This window comes from Cervus elaphus, chromosome 20 (assembly GCF_910594005.1).
Source record: "Cervus elaphus chromosome 20, mCerEla1.1, whole genome shotgun sequence".
Taxonomy (NCBI): Eukaryota; Metazoa; Chordata; class Mammalia; order Artiodactyla; family Cervidae; genus Cervus; species Cervus elaphus.
This window is the reverse complement of record NC_057834.1, coordinates 39,244,049-39,261,413: the sequence shown is the minus strand read 5'-3', so window position 1 is coordinate 39,261,413 and position 17,365 is coordinate 39,244,049. Positions and strand designations below refer to the sequence as shown.

The following is a 17,365-nucleotide window of genomic DNA, read 5'->3' as shown; positions in this document are numbered from 1 at the left end:
GTGGTGACATTTGTGTTTTGGTCTCTGCACAGATGTGTATAGATTGCCCGTCTGCACACGACGCAGCTGCCCTTAGGACTGATGGCTCACGCTCCAAGTCGGGGAGGGTCAGGAATCTCCACAACCTGAAGCTGAGTTAGGATATAAATTGTCTGGGACCTGGAAGGCATTTCTGCTTAGATGAGACGTTCCGTACAGTGGCCGGCCCAGACCAGCCCAGGGAAAGCTTATTCAATTGACACTTGGACTAGAAGACTTGTGGTGTGTTGGCAGAGTGCAAGAGGACAGGGCGCTTTGGTTCACAGCCTCCTCCTGACAGCAGCCTCAGGCACATCTACCCGCCTCTCCTGGGCTGTCTACATTGGAGTGAGGAAGGGGGAATGGGGAGCCCTTGCAAGAGCCTCAGGTCCCCCCAGAACCCACTCAGGCCCATCCCGGGACTGTGAGGGTGAAACACAAAGAGGTTTTGTGTGTTCTGCTCTTTCTCCTCGTGTGTGTGCCTGCGGTCACACCCCCGCCCCACTGCACGTGCTTGCTCACTCTCTCCGTAAGTGTGTGTCAAGTTCAGCATCTGCCGTGGGTTGGGTGCTCTACTAGGCTGAAGGAGAGACAGGAGGCAAAAAGACTGGGCCCCTGGACTTCCCGGGCAGTGGTTAAGAATCCACGGTTCCAATGCAGGGGGTGCAGGTTAGATCCCTGGTTGGGGAACTGAGATCCCACATGCTGTGCTGCGTGAGCCAAAAAGAAAAAAAAAAAAGACTGGCCCTTGCTCTTAGGGCTTCCCTGGTGGCTCAGACAATAAAGAATCTGCCTGCAGTGCAGGAGATCCAGGTTCGATCCCTGGGTTGGGAAGATGCCCTGGAGAAGGGAGTGGCAACCCTCTGCAGTATTCTTGCTTGGCGAATTCCATGAACAGAGGAGTCTGGAGGGCTACAGTCCATGGGGTCGCAGAGTCAGACATGACTGAGCGATTAACACACATTGCTCTTAGGCCCCACAGATTGTAGGAGACACACCACAGTCCCGTGGGATGGATGCCTGGGTGATGGTGGAGGGAGGGGAGGGAGGCCCTAACTCAGACCGGGAAGGTGGGGGCAGGCTTCTAAGAAGAGAAGAGTTTGTCCTGGGCCTAGGGTTCAGACTCAAATCAGAGGTTGACGGTGATTTGTCCTGTGGCAGTGAGGTGGTTTGCTGCCCTGGCCTCACAGGCCCATACATGTCATACGTGGGTGAAGTCTCAGGCTTCCAGACTAGGTGGGACAGTGTCTGACTCAACTCCGATATCTCTATCACCCAGAAATCCTTTCTGGGCTCATCTGCCAGAAACACTCCCATCATCTTGCAAACCCCTCCAGCACTTCGAGCTTCTGGAATGGCATTCCACTGGCTGTCCTAGTCCTCTGAGGGCAGGTCTTTTTTGTTAGTGTCTTGGGGCCGGGGTGGGGCCTCTTGGTTCCTTTCTGCATCCCCCGCAGTGGCCCGAGCACAGGGCCTGGCAGAGAGCCTGAATGCACGGCCTCCGTGATGCCACGGCGATTGAGTTCGCCCTCTAGTTCAGCCCCTTTGGCGGCGGTGCCAGGGGCTAAGCTAGATGCCTTACACTCATTTTTCAGCTAATCCTAAAAGGCCCTGTGAGGCGGGTACTGTTAACATTACCGTTTTCGAGGGAGAAAACAGAGGCTTGGAGAGGTTGGAGAATTTACTCAAGACCCCAAGGGCTACTTGGTGTGTGGAGCGGAGATTGCCACCCCCGGGGCTGAGACCCCAGAGCCTCGGCGTCTCACCACGGCCCCCTCCTCGGCCCGGTCCCGGGTAAGTGCCGCGGCTGACAGCGAGCCGCCCTCGCTTTGTCTCCACAGTCCGGTGCGAGACTTCCAGGAGCCGTGCCAGTATTCCCCCGAGGCCCAGCGCTTCTCCTGCCAGCTGGCTGTCCCTGAGGGAGACAGCTCTTTATACGTAGTGTCCCTGTGTGTCGCCAACAGCGCCGGGAACAAGTCCAGCAGCCCCCTAACATTTGAGGGTTACGAACTCTGTAAGTGAGCCCTTTAGGCCTCCCTCTGCCCGTCAGCTGTTTCTTTTTTTTTAAATTTAATGTTCCTCATGCACTTTCTGGAGTGGCCTGGTGAAGGGTTTGGGGAGCTGGTAAAGCCTCTCGTGCTGTACTTGCCCGGGGTCTGACTGTGGCAGGGATGTGGGGGGACGTGGTCGGGGGTTGGAGGTGGGGTCCTGCCTGCTGGGGGTCTGCCGTCTTCCCGGGTCCCTCGTTTGCACCGCGCTTGCCGCCGCACAGGAGCCGCGCTCCCTTTTCCCACAGTGCAGCCCGACCCACCCGTCAACATCACGGTCCGCCCCGTGGACGGAAGCCCCCGCTGGCTCAGTGTCACCTGGCAAGACCCCCCCTCCTGGAACTCATATTTCTATAGGCTACACTTCGAGCTCCGATACCGGACCGAACAGTCGAAGACATTCACAACACTGATGGTAAATTTTTCTTTTCCTCTTGGACAGTGAAGAATCCTTAGATACTCAGGGGTGGTAGAATGGGTACTAGAAAGAAAAAAGTGAGTTTTGGGTCCTGGTCAGCTGCTCACTACCTGCATGGCCTTTCCAAAATCCTGGAACCTTTCTGAGCCTTGGCTGCCTCACTTATAAAGTGGGAATAATAATGCCAGGCCAATTTCCTCTTTATGGGCCAATTTCTGAGGGCGAGAGTGTGACCTGGGGGGAGAAATGGGCTGCCTGCAAGTCAAGGGTGTGCTGGCAGGTTCGTGGTGCCTGGGGGCAGGGGCAGTGACCTAGCTTCTGCTCCTGCTGGCCCCGAGGGCAACTTCACCTGTTGTGAGCCTCCTGCCCAGCTGAGTTGCCCACTGGGCCTGAAAGAGGGAGCACCTGAAGGACTGTGGGTGTCTGAGAACTCCAAGGCCCCTGTGGAGCTAACAGGTGCCGCTTAGGTTCCACCCCAGAGGCCATTGTGCCTCTCACCCACAGATCAAGGATCTCCAGTATCACTGCATCATCCGTGATGCCTGGAGTGGCATGAGGCATGTGGTGCAGCTTCGGGCCCAGGAGGAATTTAGCAATGGCTTGTGGAGCGAGTGGAGCCCCGAGGTCACCGGCATCCCTTGGACAGGTATGTGATAACTGAGCGTGTCAGCTTTGTTATTATATCAATTGTCTGTTGCTGTGTAAAAAGTCTTCCCAAGTGGTGCTAGTGGTAAAGAATCTGCCTGCCAGTGCAGGAGATGTAAGAGACACAAGTTCGATCCCTGGGTTAGAAAGATTCCCTGGAAGAGGGCATGGCACCCACTCCCGTATTCTTGCCTAGAGAATCCCATGGACAGAAGAGCCTGGTGGGCTACAGTCCATAGGGTTGCAAATAAGTTAGACATGACTGAAGAAACTTAGGATGGATGTAACAAGTCCAACTTCCCTCATGGCACAGTGGTAAAGAATCCGCCTACAATGCAGGAGATGCAGGTTTGATCCCTAGGTTGAGAAGATCCCCTGGAGAAGGAAATGGCAATCCACTCCAGTGCTCTTGCCTGGATAATCCCATGGAGAGAGGACAGGCCATGGGGTTGCAAAAGATTTGGACATGACTTAGCAGCTAAACAACAACACCATTTATCTGCTCAAGATTTTGAAAAATGGTCAGCTGGGCAGCTCTTGTGCCAGTCTGGCCTGAATGAGAAAGTAGCTGCATCAGGCCTGCACTGTCCCAGATGGCCTCAGTTTACCACGTCTGATGGTCGACGCTGGCTGGTGGAGGGGGCCCTTGCGTCTCCCTGAGGTCTGTCATCTTTCAGCAGACCAGCCTAGACTCAAGAGGGGAGATCCACTCCACAACTTGATGGGAAGAACGGCGAAGAACTTGTAGCTATATTCAATTTACCACAGTTACTAATGCTTTTTACTTGAAAAAAATTGTTAAAGGTAATAATGATCATTTGTGAGTAATTACTGTGATTAGTGAAAAATTCCAGGAAAATACAAAGAATAATTACTCCGGTATTCTGATCACCTAGAGAAAACCAATGAGAACATTTTACTATACTTCTTTCCTTTTCTAGGTATATTTATATGTGTTTATGTATTTATATATCAAATTTCATGAGTATTCCCATGTAATTAAATATTTTTGGAAAATGTATTGTTTAGCAACTGCATGACTAATGTTTTTTTTTTAACCCATGGGAATTATTTTTTTAACTTTTAAAACTTTTATCAAATTAATACATGCTCATGGCAAAGAAGCAGAAAAGGGCTTATAATAATAACCAGTGTCTCTTGTCCTACCCCTTCCCATTTTCAGCCCTGCTCGCTAGAGGAAGCTGTTTTTAGTTCTTCTATCCCCTCCTCTCTGAACAACAAACTAACATGGCTGTGTTTTTTTCCCCCAAGAAAATAATATGAGACATTATCTTTTCACTCCTTCCTATGAAATATTAGGATTTAATAGACCTACATCCAGTGCAGGAATCTCCCTGATTACAAACCAAAGAGTGGGAGCCCAGCCTCCGCTTAAATGCTTTCAGAGATGGAGAGCTCATTAGCAGCCCATTCCACTGTTCCCAGTGTTCTTATTATAGAATAGTTTCCAGGTTTGCTTCTGTGTCAGATCTCTTTAGCCCTGCAGTATAACTGGACCAAATTAGTTGTTCTTAAATACTAGGCAGTTAAAAAATAATAGGGACTTCCCTGGCGGTCCAGTGGTTAAGACACCACACTTTTGAGTACAGGAGACTCGGATTTGATCCCTGGTCAGGGAACTAAGATCCCACTTGTCACATGACACAGCAAAGAAGAAAAGAAAACTTTTATTGAGTATGTATGGATAAAAAAGAGAGGACAGAAATGATATAAGTTGTCCAGACCCAGCCCTTTCTTCTGTCTTCTGCCACTTTTTTCTGTCGCTGGCTTCCAGGAGACCTATACATAGGCTGGCCTTCTTTCCCCAGAATGGATGATGTGATGAGATGGCCTTTCCTCTGCCCTGGCTTTGCAGTATGTAGTCCTTGTTCTTCCTGTCCTGGGAGAGCCAGAGGAGTGGGCTTGGGGCTTAGGGTGTCTTCTTAGTTGGATGCAGGCAATGTCAAGTGCAGGCTCAAGCAGAGTCAGGTACTGCTGTCCCCTCTTCTGTCCATCAAGAGCAGGAAGCAGCTTTCTATTGGACCCTATCCTCAAAAGTTTATTTCCTGATGAGACCTGGACAAGAAGGGAAGCCTAACTACTCTATCCTACTTAGAAAGGTCATTTAAATAAATCAGAACATCCTTCAGGCTAGATTGTGTTGACCTGTCCATAGTTGTCTTCGGTTTGTATATACTTTGAGCCAAAATATGCTGAATACCAAACATTAATATGGCCTTAGGAGCCTTTGCGAGGGGAGTGAATCATTTGTAACATTGTGTGGTGGAAATGTTCTGGATACAGGCTGCACCTATTTACCTTTTATCCCAAGCACTTAATTTGGATGGTCACAGATAGCTTTAGAAAATCTTGTTTTGTTAGAAAGTTCTTTCTTTTTTTTAAAAGTTGTGGTAAAACACAAATAACTTACAACTTACCATTTTAAAACATGTGGTTCAGTGGCATTAAACACCTCACATTATTGTGCCACCCTGACCAACATCCAGCTCCAGAAGCTCTCCATCTTGCAGAACTGAAACCCTATACTTGTTAAATAGTAACTTCCCATTTCTCCCTACCGCCAATGCCTGGCAACCACTGCTTTACTTTCTGTCTGTATGAGTGTGACTGCACTAAGTACTTCATGTAAGTGGAATCATACTGTATTTGTCTTTTTGTGACTAGTTTGTATTACTTAGAATAACTTTCTCAAGATTCATCCTTGTTGTAACCTGTGTCAGAATTTCCTTCCCTTTTAAGGCTGAATAATATTCCATTGTATGTATATACCATAATTTGTTTATCCATTCATCCGTAGATGGACATGGCTTGCTTCCACTTTTTGACTGTCGTGAATAATGCTGCTATGAACATGGCTGTACAAATATGTTTTGATCTCTGCTTTCGGTTCTTTGGAATATATACCCAGGTGCATAGTTGCTACACCATATGGTAATTCTGTTTGTAATTTTTTGAAGGACTGCACCTTTGTACATTCCTACATTCCTATCAGCAATGTGCAGGGTTTTATTTTTTTCATATCCTTGTCAACGCTTAGTATTTCCTTCCTTTCTTCTTCCCTTCTGTTTCTTTACTTCTTTCTTTCTTAATACCTGTCCGTATGGGTGTGGTATTGTGGGGTTATTTTTTAATTGGAGGATAATTGCCTTACAAAGTTGTGCTAGTGAATCAGCTCTAAGTACGCACATATTCCCCCCCTCCTGAGGCTCCTTCCCGCCCCCACCCGCTCTCATCCCTTTAGATCATCACAGAGCACTGAGCTGAGTTCCTTTCCTCCACAGCCGCTTCCCGCTGGCTATCTATTTTACAATGGTAGTCTATATACGTCAATGCTGCTGTCTGTCTGTCCCACACTCTCCTTCCCCCACTGTGTCCACAATGGTATTGTGGTTTAGATTTGCATTTCCATAATAAGTAGTGGTGTTGAGGATCTTTTCATGTGTTTACTGGCTATTTGTATATCTTTTTGGGAGAACTATCTATTCAAGTAGAAAATTCTTTCTCATGTGAACCCAACTCTGGTCTCACTGGGCCTTGGTCTCCAGGGTAATCCCTGATAAGTCTGCTAGTCTGCTGTCTCTGAATGCTTCTGGAATTTCCAGGGGACTCGCATCTGCTTGTGCTTCTGTTCCCAGGCTGTTAAAATGGGATGGCTTGTGGATTCCTTACCTGTCTGGTGACCTTCCCTCAAAGCTGGTCTCATCTGTGGTTGTTCCTCTTTGAATTGTTGTATTCTCCGGCCAGTGGAGGACGGTGTGGTAGGCACATGTCTTTGACTGTTCAACCTCAGGTTTCCGTGACTTGCTACAGTGATCACGTAAGCTCAGACAGAACTCTTTTGACCACTTCTCACATAAGCAGCTGAAAGGTTTGAGCTCCTATTCTGTATCTGTGTGGGTTTTGACGGGAGGGTCTTCAAAACCCCAGTGGTGAATATAGCCAAGGGAGAAACCAGCTGCTCCCGTTTCCACTGAGGGCAGAGCAAGAGGAACCTGGATTATTCCTAGGCAAGAGAGATTTAGGTTGGAAATTGGGGAGCGCTTCTGGAAAATGAGAGGGAGGTTATGTATGTTTTACTGAGGTTACATATGTTTTAGAGTTATTTGACTGTTTGGGACGTATTAGTACACTAGATACTACATTGATGGGCTTTCTAGCCCCAAAGACCTGCCTCCATCCCTAAAGCCCAGACAGGTAGGATGCCCCTGACTAGGTGTGGAGGTCCTGACACAGAGGCCAAGAGAAGTACATTGGACCAGGAAATCGGGTTGTATGACCTTGGTAACGTTAGTTTACCTCTCAGAGCCTCAGTCTTCTGTAAAATGGAGATGACGTGACCTGTCTTGTCCCCTTTGGAGAGTTTTTATGAATTTAGAGAATAAAACATTTCTTAGAGATAATAACTAGCACTGCAAGTGTAGGAGGATTAGTAATTTGAGTGCAGTGTTGATTGGTTCTTGGCCCTGGAGGATCCCACGTGCTGTGGAGCGATTAAGCCTGTGGGCCACAACTGTTGAGCCCAGGGCCCTTGGGATAAAAAGAGCGGGGCTGTGGACATCCTAGAACTGCCGCCCTGGATACAGTCCTGGACTCATTGAATCGGAATGTAGAGGGGAATGTGAAATGGGTATTTGAGAAGGCTTTCCCAGTGATAGAATGTGCGGGGGTGGGCTGGGGGAGGGGCTGGCGTGGCATCCCACTGTAATTGATAAGGCTGTGGCGCAGACCACACTCCGGGCAGTTTAGAAAGAGCAAGAAGAGCTTCATGGAGGAGGTGACATTTGCGTTATGTCTTGCAGGGTGTTGTAGGGGTTTCCCAAGTAGAGAATGGGGATTATAGGCAGCGGGAACAGCACGTGCAAGGACATGGACTGTGCGCAAACGCAGGGCTGTTTGGCCTGGCTGGAGCACAGGTGTGTGGGTGGGAGGTCCGAGGGGGCCGGGGCGGGGGGGAAGGCCTGAAAAGAGAGGGGGTGAGGGGGAAAGGTGTGGGGAGGGGACTAAAGAGCCGGGGCTTCAGCGAGTGCTGCCCCCTTGAGGCCGAGACCTGGCTGCACACAGTCTTGCAGAGGCAGCGAGGGTCCCAGCCTGAGCGCAGGGCAGTGAGTCACACAGTTCTGGGGTCCCTGCTCTGGCCAGGAAGGCCAGGTGACGGCCAACAGCACCTGCCACAGTGATCACGGAGTCCCTGCCTGTCAGGGCTGATGTCACTCTGATGTCCGGCCAGGAAGGAGAGGTTACACATTGATATGGTCAGCTGCTCTTTGCAGGCCGGGAGTTCCTCACATTTGTCCTCTCCGACAGCACTGGAAGGGCTGGCATCCAGCAAGCCCGTGGACCCTTTGCACAGCAAGCTGGGGCAAAATGCTAGGGAAGAGCCCATTAGGCATAAGAGGGTCGTTTCTTGCTTTCATGAATCCCTTTAACTCTCTCTCACACCCTGCTCACCGACACCTGGAAAATATTAAGAACCACCTGCGACAGGTAGTGAGCAGCGTGGACCCATTCTTGGGAGTCACACTGCTGAGGAGGTGCTAGAGGTTTGCGTCCACATGGCCTTTGGGGGACCCAGAGGCTGGGCTGCACATGGGCCTCCCTGGCCTGATCCCTTCAGCCACATATGATCACCTCAAACCCTCCAGTCATCCCATTCTGGGGGACTTCACTGCGTTCCTCCTCTCGGCACGCCCCGAGGGGAAGTTGTGTAGGTTAAAGAGTACTTGGGGACACGTTTCTGAAGAGATCGTGCCCCTTCACCCCTCCCTGGGCATCCCCTGACTCTGCTGTTGTGCCGTTTTCCACGGCGACTCCACGTGCCCCTTCCACAGTGCGGCCTTGTCGTGTTCACTGGGTGCAGTGGTCGTCGCTGGGCGGACTGGGCTCTGGTTGCTGGCACTGCCCCCTTCCCGGTAGGGCCTTAGGGAAGTGCCCAGGTTTGCTTAGTTTTCAGATGGGAATGATATGCCTGCTTCAAAACTTCCAAACCAAACCCCTGCCTCACTGGGTTGAGAGGACTAACTCGCTGGACAGCAGTTCACACCCAGCCTGGCACCTGTAAGTATATACCAGATGCTAGCAATTCACCTGTGTTTCAGGCTACATCTGTCCCTTGAGCTCTGGATTCTTGTCTCTACTCTGCCCAGAGCTTGGACCACAAGCCTCCCTGTGTTCTTTGTCTGGCGATGGATGCTACCATCTAGCCCGCTCTCTGAGCCAGGACATGCCCAGGATAGCAGGCCAGACCACCCTCTCCCTTGGCTCAGGTTTTTATCCCATGTTGGCAGGATTCTTTTTGTTATTTATTTAGCTGTGCCTGGGTCTTAGTTGCAGCATGTGGGCCCCTTGCGTTGGGAGTGCAGAGTCTTAGCCACTGGACCCAGGGATGTCCCTCAACAGAGTTCCTACAAGGATCCCTGAAACTGAATTCTGTCTCTGGTGAGAGAGCACCAGGTGTCCTCCACGCCACTGCTATGGGCATGTTTCTAGATCACAAGCCTGAATGTTACTCCCTGGTCTACAGCCATGACTCCCCTTAACTTCCAGGTGAAGCTCAAACTCCTGAGCTTGGAGCAGAGGGCCTTCTCCGGCTGCCTGCCTACCACCCCTCGTGCCTGGCCCTCACTCGCCTCTTCCCCTCCGGTGGGACCAGCACTGTGGCACTCATGTCTGCCTCTTCATCCACCTTCTTTCCAGGCCCACCACTGCATCACTTCCTTCCACACCCTCCCTACCTGCTCCATTTCTGTGCATAGCTGAAAGTTACCTGGGATTTCTATAAAATTTCAAAGAGAATTTTGGGTACCCAAGAAGGTCACCAGCTTTTCAATTTGCTAAGTAAGGACCTAAAATTAAATGGTTAAGTAAAAAGTGCTCTGCTGTGCTTATTCGCTCAGTCATGTTCGACTGCCAGGCTCCTCTGTCCATGGAATTCTCCAGGCAAGAATACTGGAGTGGGTTGCCGTTCCCTTCTCCAGGGGACTCTTCCCGACCCAGGGATCCAACCCAGGTCTCCTGCATTGCAGGCAGATTCTTTACCATCTAAGCATCAGGGAAGCCCAAGTAAAAAGTAGCTATTGCCATTGACCGTCACTCATTTCATAAGAGGATCAAACAAGGGCTTAGCCAAAAAAAAAAGAAACAAGGGCTTAATCTCAGAAGGAAGACACTTAAGCTATGTAGCTATCCACTTTGCTTTTTCTCATTTGGCCTCAGACTAGTAGACTTCTCCACAGACTGTCCTGGGTGGTGCTGGGGCCCGGGTAGAGGTGATTTATTTCTCCTCAGGAGATTGTCAGCTCCTCAGTGTGAGGTTTTTGGCTTATTTGTTTTTCTGCACAAATGGAAAAAAGTGAAAGTGAAGTTGCTCAGTCATGTCCGACTCTTTTCGACCTCATGGACTGTAGCCTACCAGGCTCCTCCGTGCATGGGATTTTCCAGGCAAGAATACTGGAGTGGATTGCCATTTCCTTCTCCAGGAGATCTTCCCGACCCAGGGATTGAACCCAGATATCCCACATTGTAGGCAGACACTTTACCGTCTGAGCCACCGGGGAAGTCCCGCACAAGTGGAGGAACTGTGATGAGCTTTCTGGTTGGTGGTTTATATGTTGTGAGGGAAGGTGTGTAGTTCAGAGTGGAGGCGCTGCCTGGCGCGCCGCTCAGCTTGTGGGTCCCTGTGTCTCCACCCTACCCCCTTCTGTGAATGAATGGCTTTGTGGTTCGTCCCTCTCCCCTCGTTCCTTCATCTTCCTTTTTCTTTCTTTGGCCTCTTCTTATCCCGGCCCCCTCCTGTGTTCCCTCTCTGTAGTCCGAGCCTGGAGCCTAGTAGCCCGTATTTTAACTGGTCATGATATACAATTTAAAAGTATTGTGTTAGAAAATGTTTTATGTTCTGTGTTCTGAATTTAGAGTCAGCTTTTAAACAGATGTTTTTGTGTGCTGGGCGCGTGCTAGGTCCTTTAGCCTGTGATCTGAGGTGACCTGTGTAGAAGGAAGCCACCCCCTTCCTTAGAAACAAAGAAACAAGGTCTAAAAGAAGTTGTGTGCCTTGACCAAAGCTGCAAATCTGGTATGAGGGCCTCTGCCATCTTTCATATCGCATTTCTCTATTCCAAAACCCAAGTAAGCAAACCCAAACCCATTTTCAAATTAACAGAAATAAGTCTTTTGTTTTAAAAACTCATGTGGAAAAAACTCACAGGTAGTTTCTCTCATTCTCACTTACTGGATATGGTCATTCATTCACTCACTTTGTTATGAATATAAAAGTACATCGTCCAGTCTGGAAATATTAATATGGGGACACACTCACTGTTGGATATTAATGTATCAGTCTTTTTTTTCCCAGGTGATTTTCCATAATTGAAATTTTACTAATTACACAGTTTTTCAGCAAGATGCAGGCTCGTGTTAAGTAGTGAGTTTACAAAGATGAGTAAGATACAGTCCTTGAATTTGAGAAATGTGCAATCTAGAGATGATTTTTTTTAAATAAAGTGGAAAAAAGTTTATTCTTGGAGTCAGAAAGCTTTAACACTTATTTCTTACAAAACTTCAGGCAAGCTTTCTAACCTCCCTGTGCCTCATTTTCCCCATCTGTAAAGTGAGAGTGGTACTAATACCGATCTCAGAATACTCAGAGTACTGTTGTGAGAATTAAATTAGTTTGTGTAAAGTATTATAGGTAAGATGGTGCCTGGCACATAGTAAACCCTCAGTAAATGTCAAGCATTTGACATTATGGTCTCATTACCACCACCGCTGTCCTTATGCCAGTTACTTCCTGGCACACAGGGGCATATGGAAGCCAGGGAATGCCAGTTCCTTCCCCTCTTTCATTCCACATGCTCGCTGCAGTGAAACACTAGGAAATATAAAATACTCTTGTCTAAACGGAAAAAATGTGTTCTCTGATGTTGCTAACGTTTTATAGCCTTCCTGAGCCTGTGTCTGTAAACCTGTGATAATAGTACCTGCCTTGTAAGATACTATGAACATCACGTAGGCAAAGAACCACTTGGAACTGGAGTAGAGTGAGCGTCCACCAAGGCCAATGGTAGAAGTACTAGTGATATTTTATTAGTATGCAGTTGGTAATATTATTATTAAACTTATTTTCCCCTGAGCCCTAGTTTCTTCTGTAAAATGGAAATGTTTATTAGTAATAGCAATACACCTTCCATCTCGGGGGACAAATGGTCTGATACCCGTTGTCATCTATCTTGAAGTAGGAAATGGCAACCCATTCCAGCAGTCTTACCTGAGAATCCCATGAAGAGAGGAGGCTGGCAGGTTACAGTCCATAGGGCCACATAGAGTCAGACACAACTGGGAGACTGACACTATTGTCATCTAGGGAGGTTTCTAAAAAGTCTTGTTATATAAGACAATCTTAACTATGTGTTGGAAAAATTTTGTTCAGTCTGGTGACATTCCTGGGCTATTTGAGAGAAAATTCCTACTTTATCTCTGGAAATCTGAGCCACCAAAGGTTACACATCCTTTTCTGGACCTCATATCATGTTGGGGATCAGAGCTGAGGGTCAAAAGTATACTGGTCTCCCTTTCTTCCTGAAATATCTTTCTGGGTTTGAGGGATCTTTTAAAGGCCCTGATGGCTGAAACTCACCATGGTGATTCTGAGGCTATAGGTCAAGGTTTGGACCTAAAAGACAACTGAGGAATCTGAACATGTCTGGGTTTAAGAACCACTGGACTGAATGACCATCCACGGTCAACCATATTTCCTATGTAGAGTTGTCCCTGTCTCCTGGTTTTAGCTTTCATTCTAGCATCCCCATACCCTCCTTTAATCCTTCAGTCATCCCCTGCTATGAGTCTAATTGTTCCCTGTTTGGTTGGGCTGGGAAGAACACAGAAGAATAAGAGACTGTGTCCCTCCCATTTATCCAAGGCTGGTCTGGGGCTAAGTTGCTTTGTGACCTTGGAGAAGCTGCTTTCCCTCTCTGGGCTCTGAGTACAACGCGGAGGGTGAACATGTTCCTGTGTCCCTTCCAGTGCTGCTGGTGTGGGGTGTTTTTCCCCTCCTGGGGAAGGCACGCCCCTTCTGGAAATTTCTGTCCTGAGCAGAAGAAGGGTCACCCTCTCCTCCAGCCCCTTGCTAGTCTTTCTACTCCTGACTCAGGGAGGCTCGACATCTTTGTATAAACTGGTTCTGTGGTATTTTTAATTTCTTGATGGAAAAATGATGAACTGAAAAGAAAATATTTTAAACTCCAGAGCATTCAGTGCCTGGTCCCTCGGGCCCACGTTTGCGGCTGAGTCAGGCCTCGTGTCAGCGTTCTCGCTTTGATACTTGCCCTTCTGCAGCCTTGGGGGTTTCTGCAGTAACGTGGTTCCCATGGAAGGGGAGGGGCCCGGGAGGGTGCCCAGTCCACCTCCCTTCTCGGGCACAGTATATTAAATCCAGCCAGGCAGTGAGAGTCTGTTGTTACATAATTTAAAAAAAAATGTATTTATTTATTTGGCTGAGCCAGGTCTTAGTTGCAGCATGTGGGATCTTAAGTTGCAGCATAGGAGATCCAGCTCCCTGACCAGGGATCGAACCTGAGCCCCCTGCATTGGGAGTGTGGAGTTTTAGCTACTGGACCACCAGCAAAGTCCTAGAGAATCTGTTGTTTAGATACATATTTTTATTGCAAAAAGGAGCATAAAGGAGATTAAAATGTTAATGGTGCTTATATCTGGCACTGTATATCCTTCCTTTTTTTTTCTTTCTGTGTATGAATATATATTTGTTGTTGTTGTTTTGTTGCCAAGTCAAGTCTGACTCTTTGCGACCCCATGGACTGCAGCATGACAGACTTTGCTGTCCCTCACTATCTCTCGGAGTTTGCCCAAGATCATGTCCATTGAATTGGTGATGCCATTCAACCATCTCATTCTCTGTCACCCTCTTCTCCTTCTGCCCTCAGTCTTTCCCAGCATCACAGTCTTTTTTTTCCAATGAGTTGGCTGTTTGCATCAGGTGTCCAAATTTTTGGAGCTTCAGCTTCATCCTTAGTCCTTCCAATGAGTATTCAGAATATATATTACGGTATATCATATAACATGGGCTTCCCAGGTGCCTCTGTGGTGAAGAGTCTGCCTGTAATGCAGGAGTCGCAGGAGACTTGGGTTCGATCCCTGGGTCAGGAAGATCCCTGTGGAGAAGGAAATGGCAACTCACTCCAGTATTCTTGCCTGGATAATCCCATGGTCAGAGGAGCCTGGCAGGCTACAGTCCATGAGGTCGCAAAGAATTGGACATGACTGAAGCAACTTAGGACACCGCATGCAAAACTTTGGATCACACTATATGGGCTTTGTCTTGTCTTACATTTTTCATTTAACATTATATTTTCTGAAATATTTTTAAAGACTATTGCAATGTATCATTATATCAGAATTGATATGGCTAGTCCTTTAGGGGTGGATAGTTGCTTGTTTTCAGCATAAGATTCATTGTGATTAATTTTATTCCATCAGTCAGGACTTCAGGGTTCATGAATCATTAATAATGACTTTTCTATCCACAGAGTCCAGGAGTTCTGCTACGACCGAGCTGCCCACCTCCACGCAGGTGAGCTCACGTTCTTAGAAAAGGGTCATGGCAACAGCACCTAGAGTTAAGGGCTGTGGGCTGGTGTCAGGCAGAAGTTGACCCCAGTTGCACCTCTACCACTTACCAGAAACGTGGCTGTGAGCAACTAGTCTGAATGCAGGGGCTCTGTAACGCACACCTATGTAAAGCAGGGGAAGCGCGGTTCTCTCGTCCCAGTGACGTGGGCCGCGTGAAGTGTGGATCGGTTCTGGCCCGGCTCTCTGAATTCTGTGTGTCTGGTGACTGCTGTTTCATCTCTGTACCTCTGGGCATCACCAGTAGCTTAGCTTGTGTATCTGTGCTCTTCCCCTATGGATTCCTGGTGTCATAATTTTCTGAAAAGAGGATTACCTCTGAAGCTGCTTAACAAATCCTTGTGTAATCCAATTTCCCATTCAACTACATCTCCTCTCCTGGTCCTTAATTCCCTCAATGCTTAGCGGGGAGGCTCAGCCACCCCTGGAGCTGGGCAGCATGGGGAAGGAGCCAGGGTCTTGCATTTTGGCCATATTGGATGTAGGACTGTCCAGGCACCAGCGGAAAGAGTTCCAGGGTGAAGCCCACACTCATGGGGCTGGAGGGTGGAGGGAACTGATGCTGAGAACTTGCCATGCCTCACTAGGCTCTAAGCCTGGCATCTCCTTCCTCATTTGATCCTTATCATCACCAAGATTTGGGTGCCCGAATGATCATGCCTGTGCTGATCAGTCATGTCTGACTCTTTGCGACCCCAAGGACTATATAGCCCACTGGGCTGCTCTGTCCATGGGATTTTCCAGGCAAGAATACTGGAGTGGGTTGCCATGCCCTCCTCCAGGGGATCTTCCCAATCCAGGGATTGAACCCACATCTCTTATGTATCCTGCATTGGCAGGCGGGTTCTTTATCACTGGCACCACCTGGGAAGCCCATGGTCATGCCTACAAGGGAGGAAAACTGATGCCCACGTGGATTAAGAAATTTTCCCTGCATTCCGTAACTAGTAAGAGGTGGATCCAAGATTCTAGCTTGAGCTTTTCCCAGTAAGTGGTAGTACCCATGCCCTGGCACCAGACCCATAATACATCTGCTGTTTCAGGTTATTTATTGAGTATCTCCTCTGTGGAAGGGGTGTGCCCTTAAGCTCCTGGTGGAGAGCCATGTGGGAAGAAATCCCCACCCCGAGTAGGCAAGCTATAGATACAAGTAAGTTGAGAGTGACAGGTCAGACGAGGAGAGATCCATGAGCTAGAGAAACGAATGCCATGGGTGGATCAGGCAGGAAGGGAAGGAGGAGATAGTGCCCGAGCTGGGTCCTGAATGATGGTGGAATCTGCAGAAAGAGGCTCACAGTGAGGAATGTTTCTTTTAGGCACCTACTACTACTGAAGATAATGCAAGTATTTTCTCCAAAGATTCTGCAAAAACAACCAGCATCCCAGGTAAGGACTGGATATTTTTGTGTTTCTGTTGCTTATGGGGCACAAAAGAACTTGTCTCTGCAGAAAGTCCTTTCTTTTTGGAAGTGTTGGCAGAGGGCTGGTCTGCTTAATGAAAAGGATCGATGGCAGAAATAGTCTTTTATTACTTTATACTTCCAAGTTTGATATCATTAGCTAAGATATAGTGAAGGGACCATAAGAAGAGTAAGATAGATCAGTAAACTATGTCACTTTTGGCCCAGAATACAAATGAATGTGCTACAAACAAAATTACTAGAATCTGTAATGAAGTACACTTTGAGGAATGAAATAAATCTTTGGGAAGCCCTTCATTCCAATGCTTCTGATTCCCTACACCTGCAAGACTAGGGAAACTTAGTAATATTTGCATCAAGAAAGATCCCAACCAGGGCTTCCCTGGTGGCTCAGTGGTAAAGAGCCCCCCTGCCAATGCATGATCCACTGGGGAGACACGAGTTTGATCCCTGATCCTAGAGGATCACGTGCTGCAGAGCAACTAAACCTGTACACCGCAACTGTTGAGTCTCTGCTCGAGTGTCTGGGAGCTGCAAGTACTGAAGCCCAAGTGCCCTGGAGCCCGCGCTCCACAGCCAGAGAAGCTACTGCCACGAGAAGCCTGAGCACCGTACTAGAGAGTAGCCCCCACTTGCCACAACTGGAGAAAAGCTCACACAGCAACCAAGACCTAGCATAGCCAAAAAAAAAAAGAAAAGGAAAAGATCCCAGGTCCTGTGTTTGCTTTACTATTAATATATGGATGGGACTCATGGAGTCCAGGCTCTGGAGGCTCAGTAGCTGAACACATTCACCTGATAGCTCTTGGGCTTTCTGAGGGAGTCCTTGGCCTCCATACCTTTAACTGGGCAGATTCCTGCCGCACCTGGCTGCCCATGCCCTGTCATTCTATTGCAAAGCCCTACCTAGTGTAGTGCACTTAGGGGGACCTGCCAGACACCTGGGGCTAAGCTCTGCTTGCACAGCTGGGAGCTTGGAGTCGAACCCATTCCTGCTCTCCCAGAGTCTCCCATCCAGCGGGCAGGCTCTGGCAAAGAGTGAACCAGTAACTAGCGGAGAGTGGAATGTGGCCCAAAGGGAGCCAGAGGTAAAGCAAAGTGGGATGTAGAGTCCTGAGGGAATCACAGAAAGTTCACAGAGGAGGTGCCATTTGAAT

General features: G+C 48.4%; 1 protein-coding gene across 1 annotated transcript in view; it reads left to right on the top strand.

Moving 5' to 3' along the window:
- The window catches only part of IL6R (interleukin 6 receptor), a 52,442-nt gene that overhangs the window by 23,230 nt on the left and 11,847 nt on the right, over window positions 1–17,365 (top strand). The window contains exons 4-8 of the mRNA XM_043877211.1: window positions 1,860–2,032; window positions 2,315–2,481; window positions 2,989–3,130; window positions 14,688–14,731; window positions 16,104–16,173. Of these exons, the coding sequence (XP_043733146.1) occupies window positions 1,860–2,032; window positions 2,315–2,481; window positions 2,989–3,130; window positions 14,688–14,731; window positions 16,104–16,173 (596 nt within the window). The remainder of the gene's footprint in view (window positions 1–1,859; window positions 2,033–2,314; window positions 2,482–2,988; window positions 3,131–14,687; window positions 14,732–16,103; window positions 16,174–17,365) is intronic.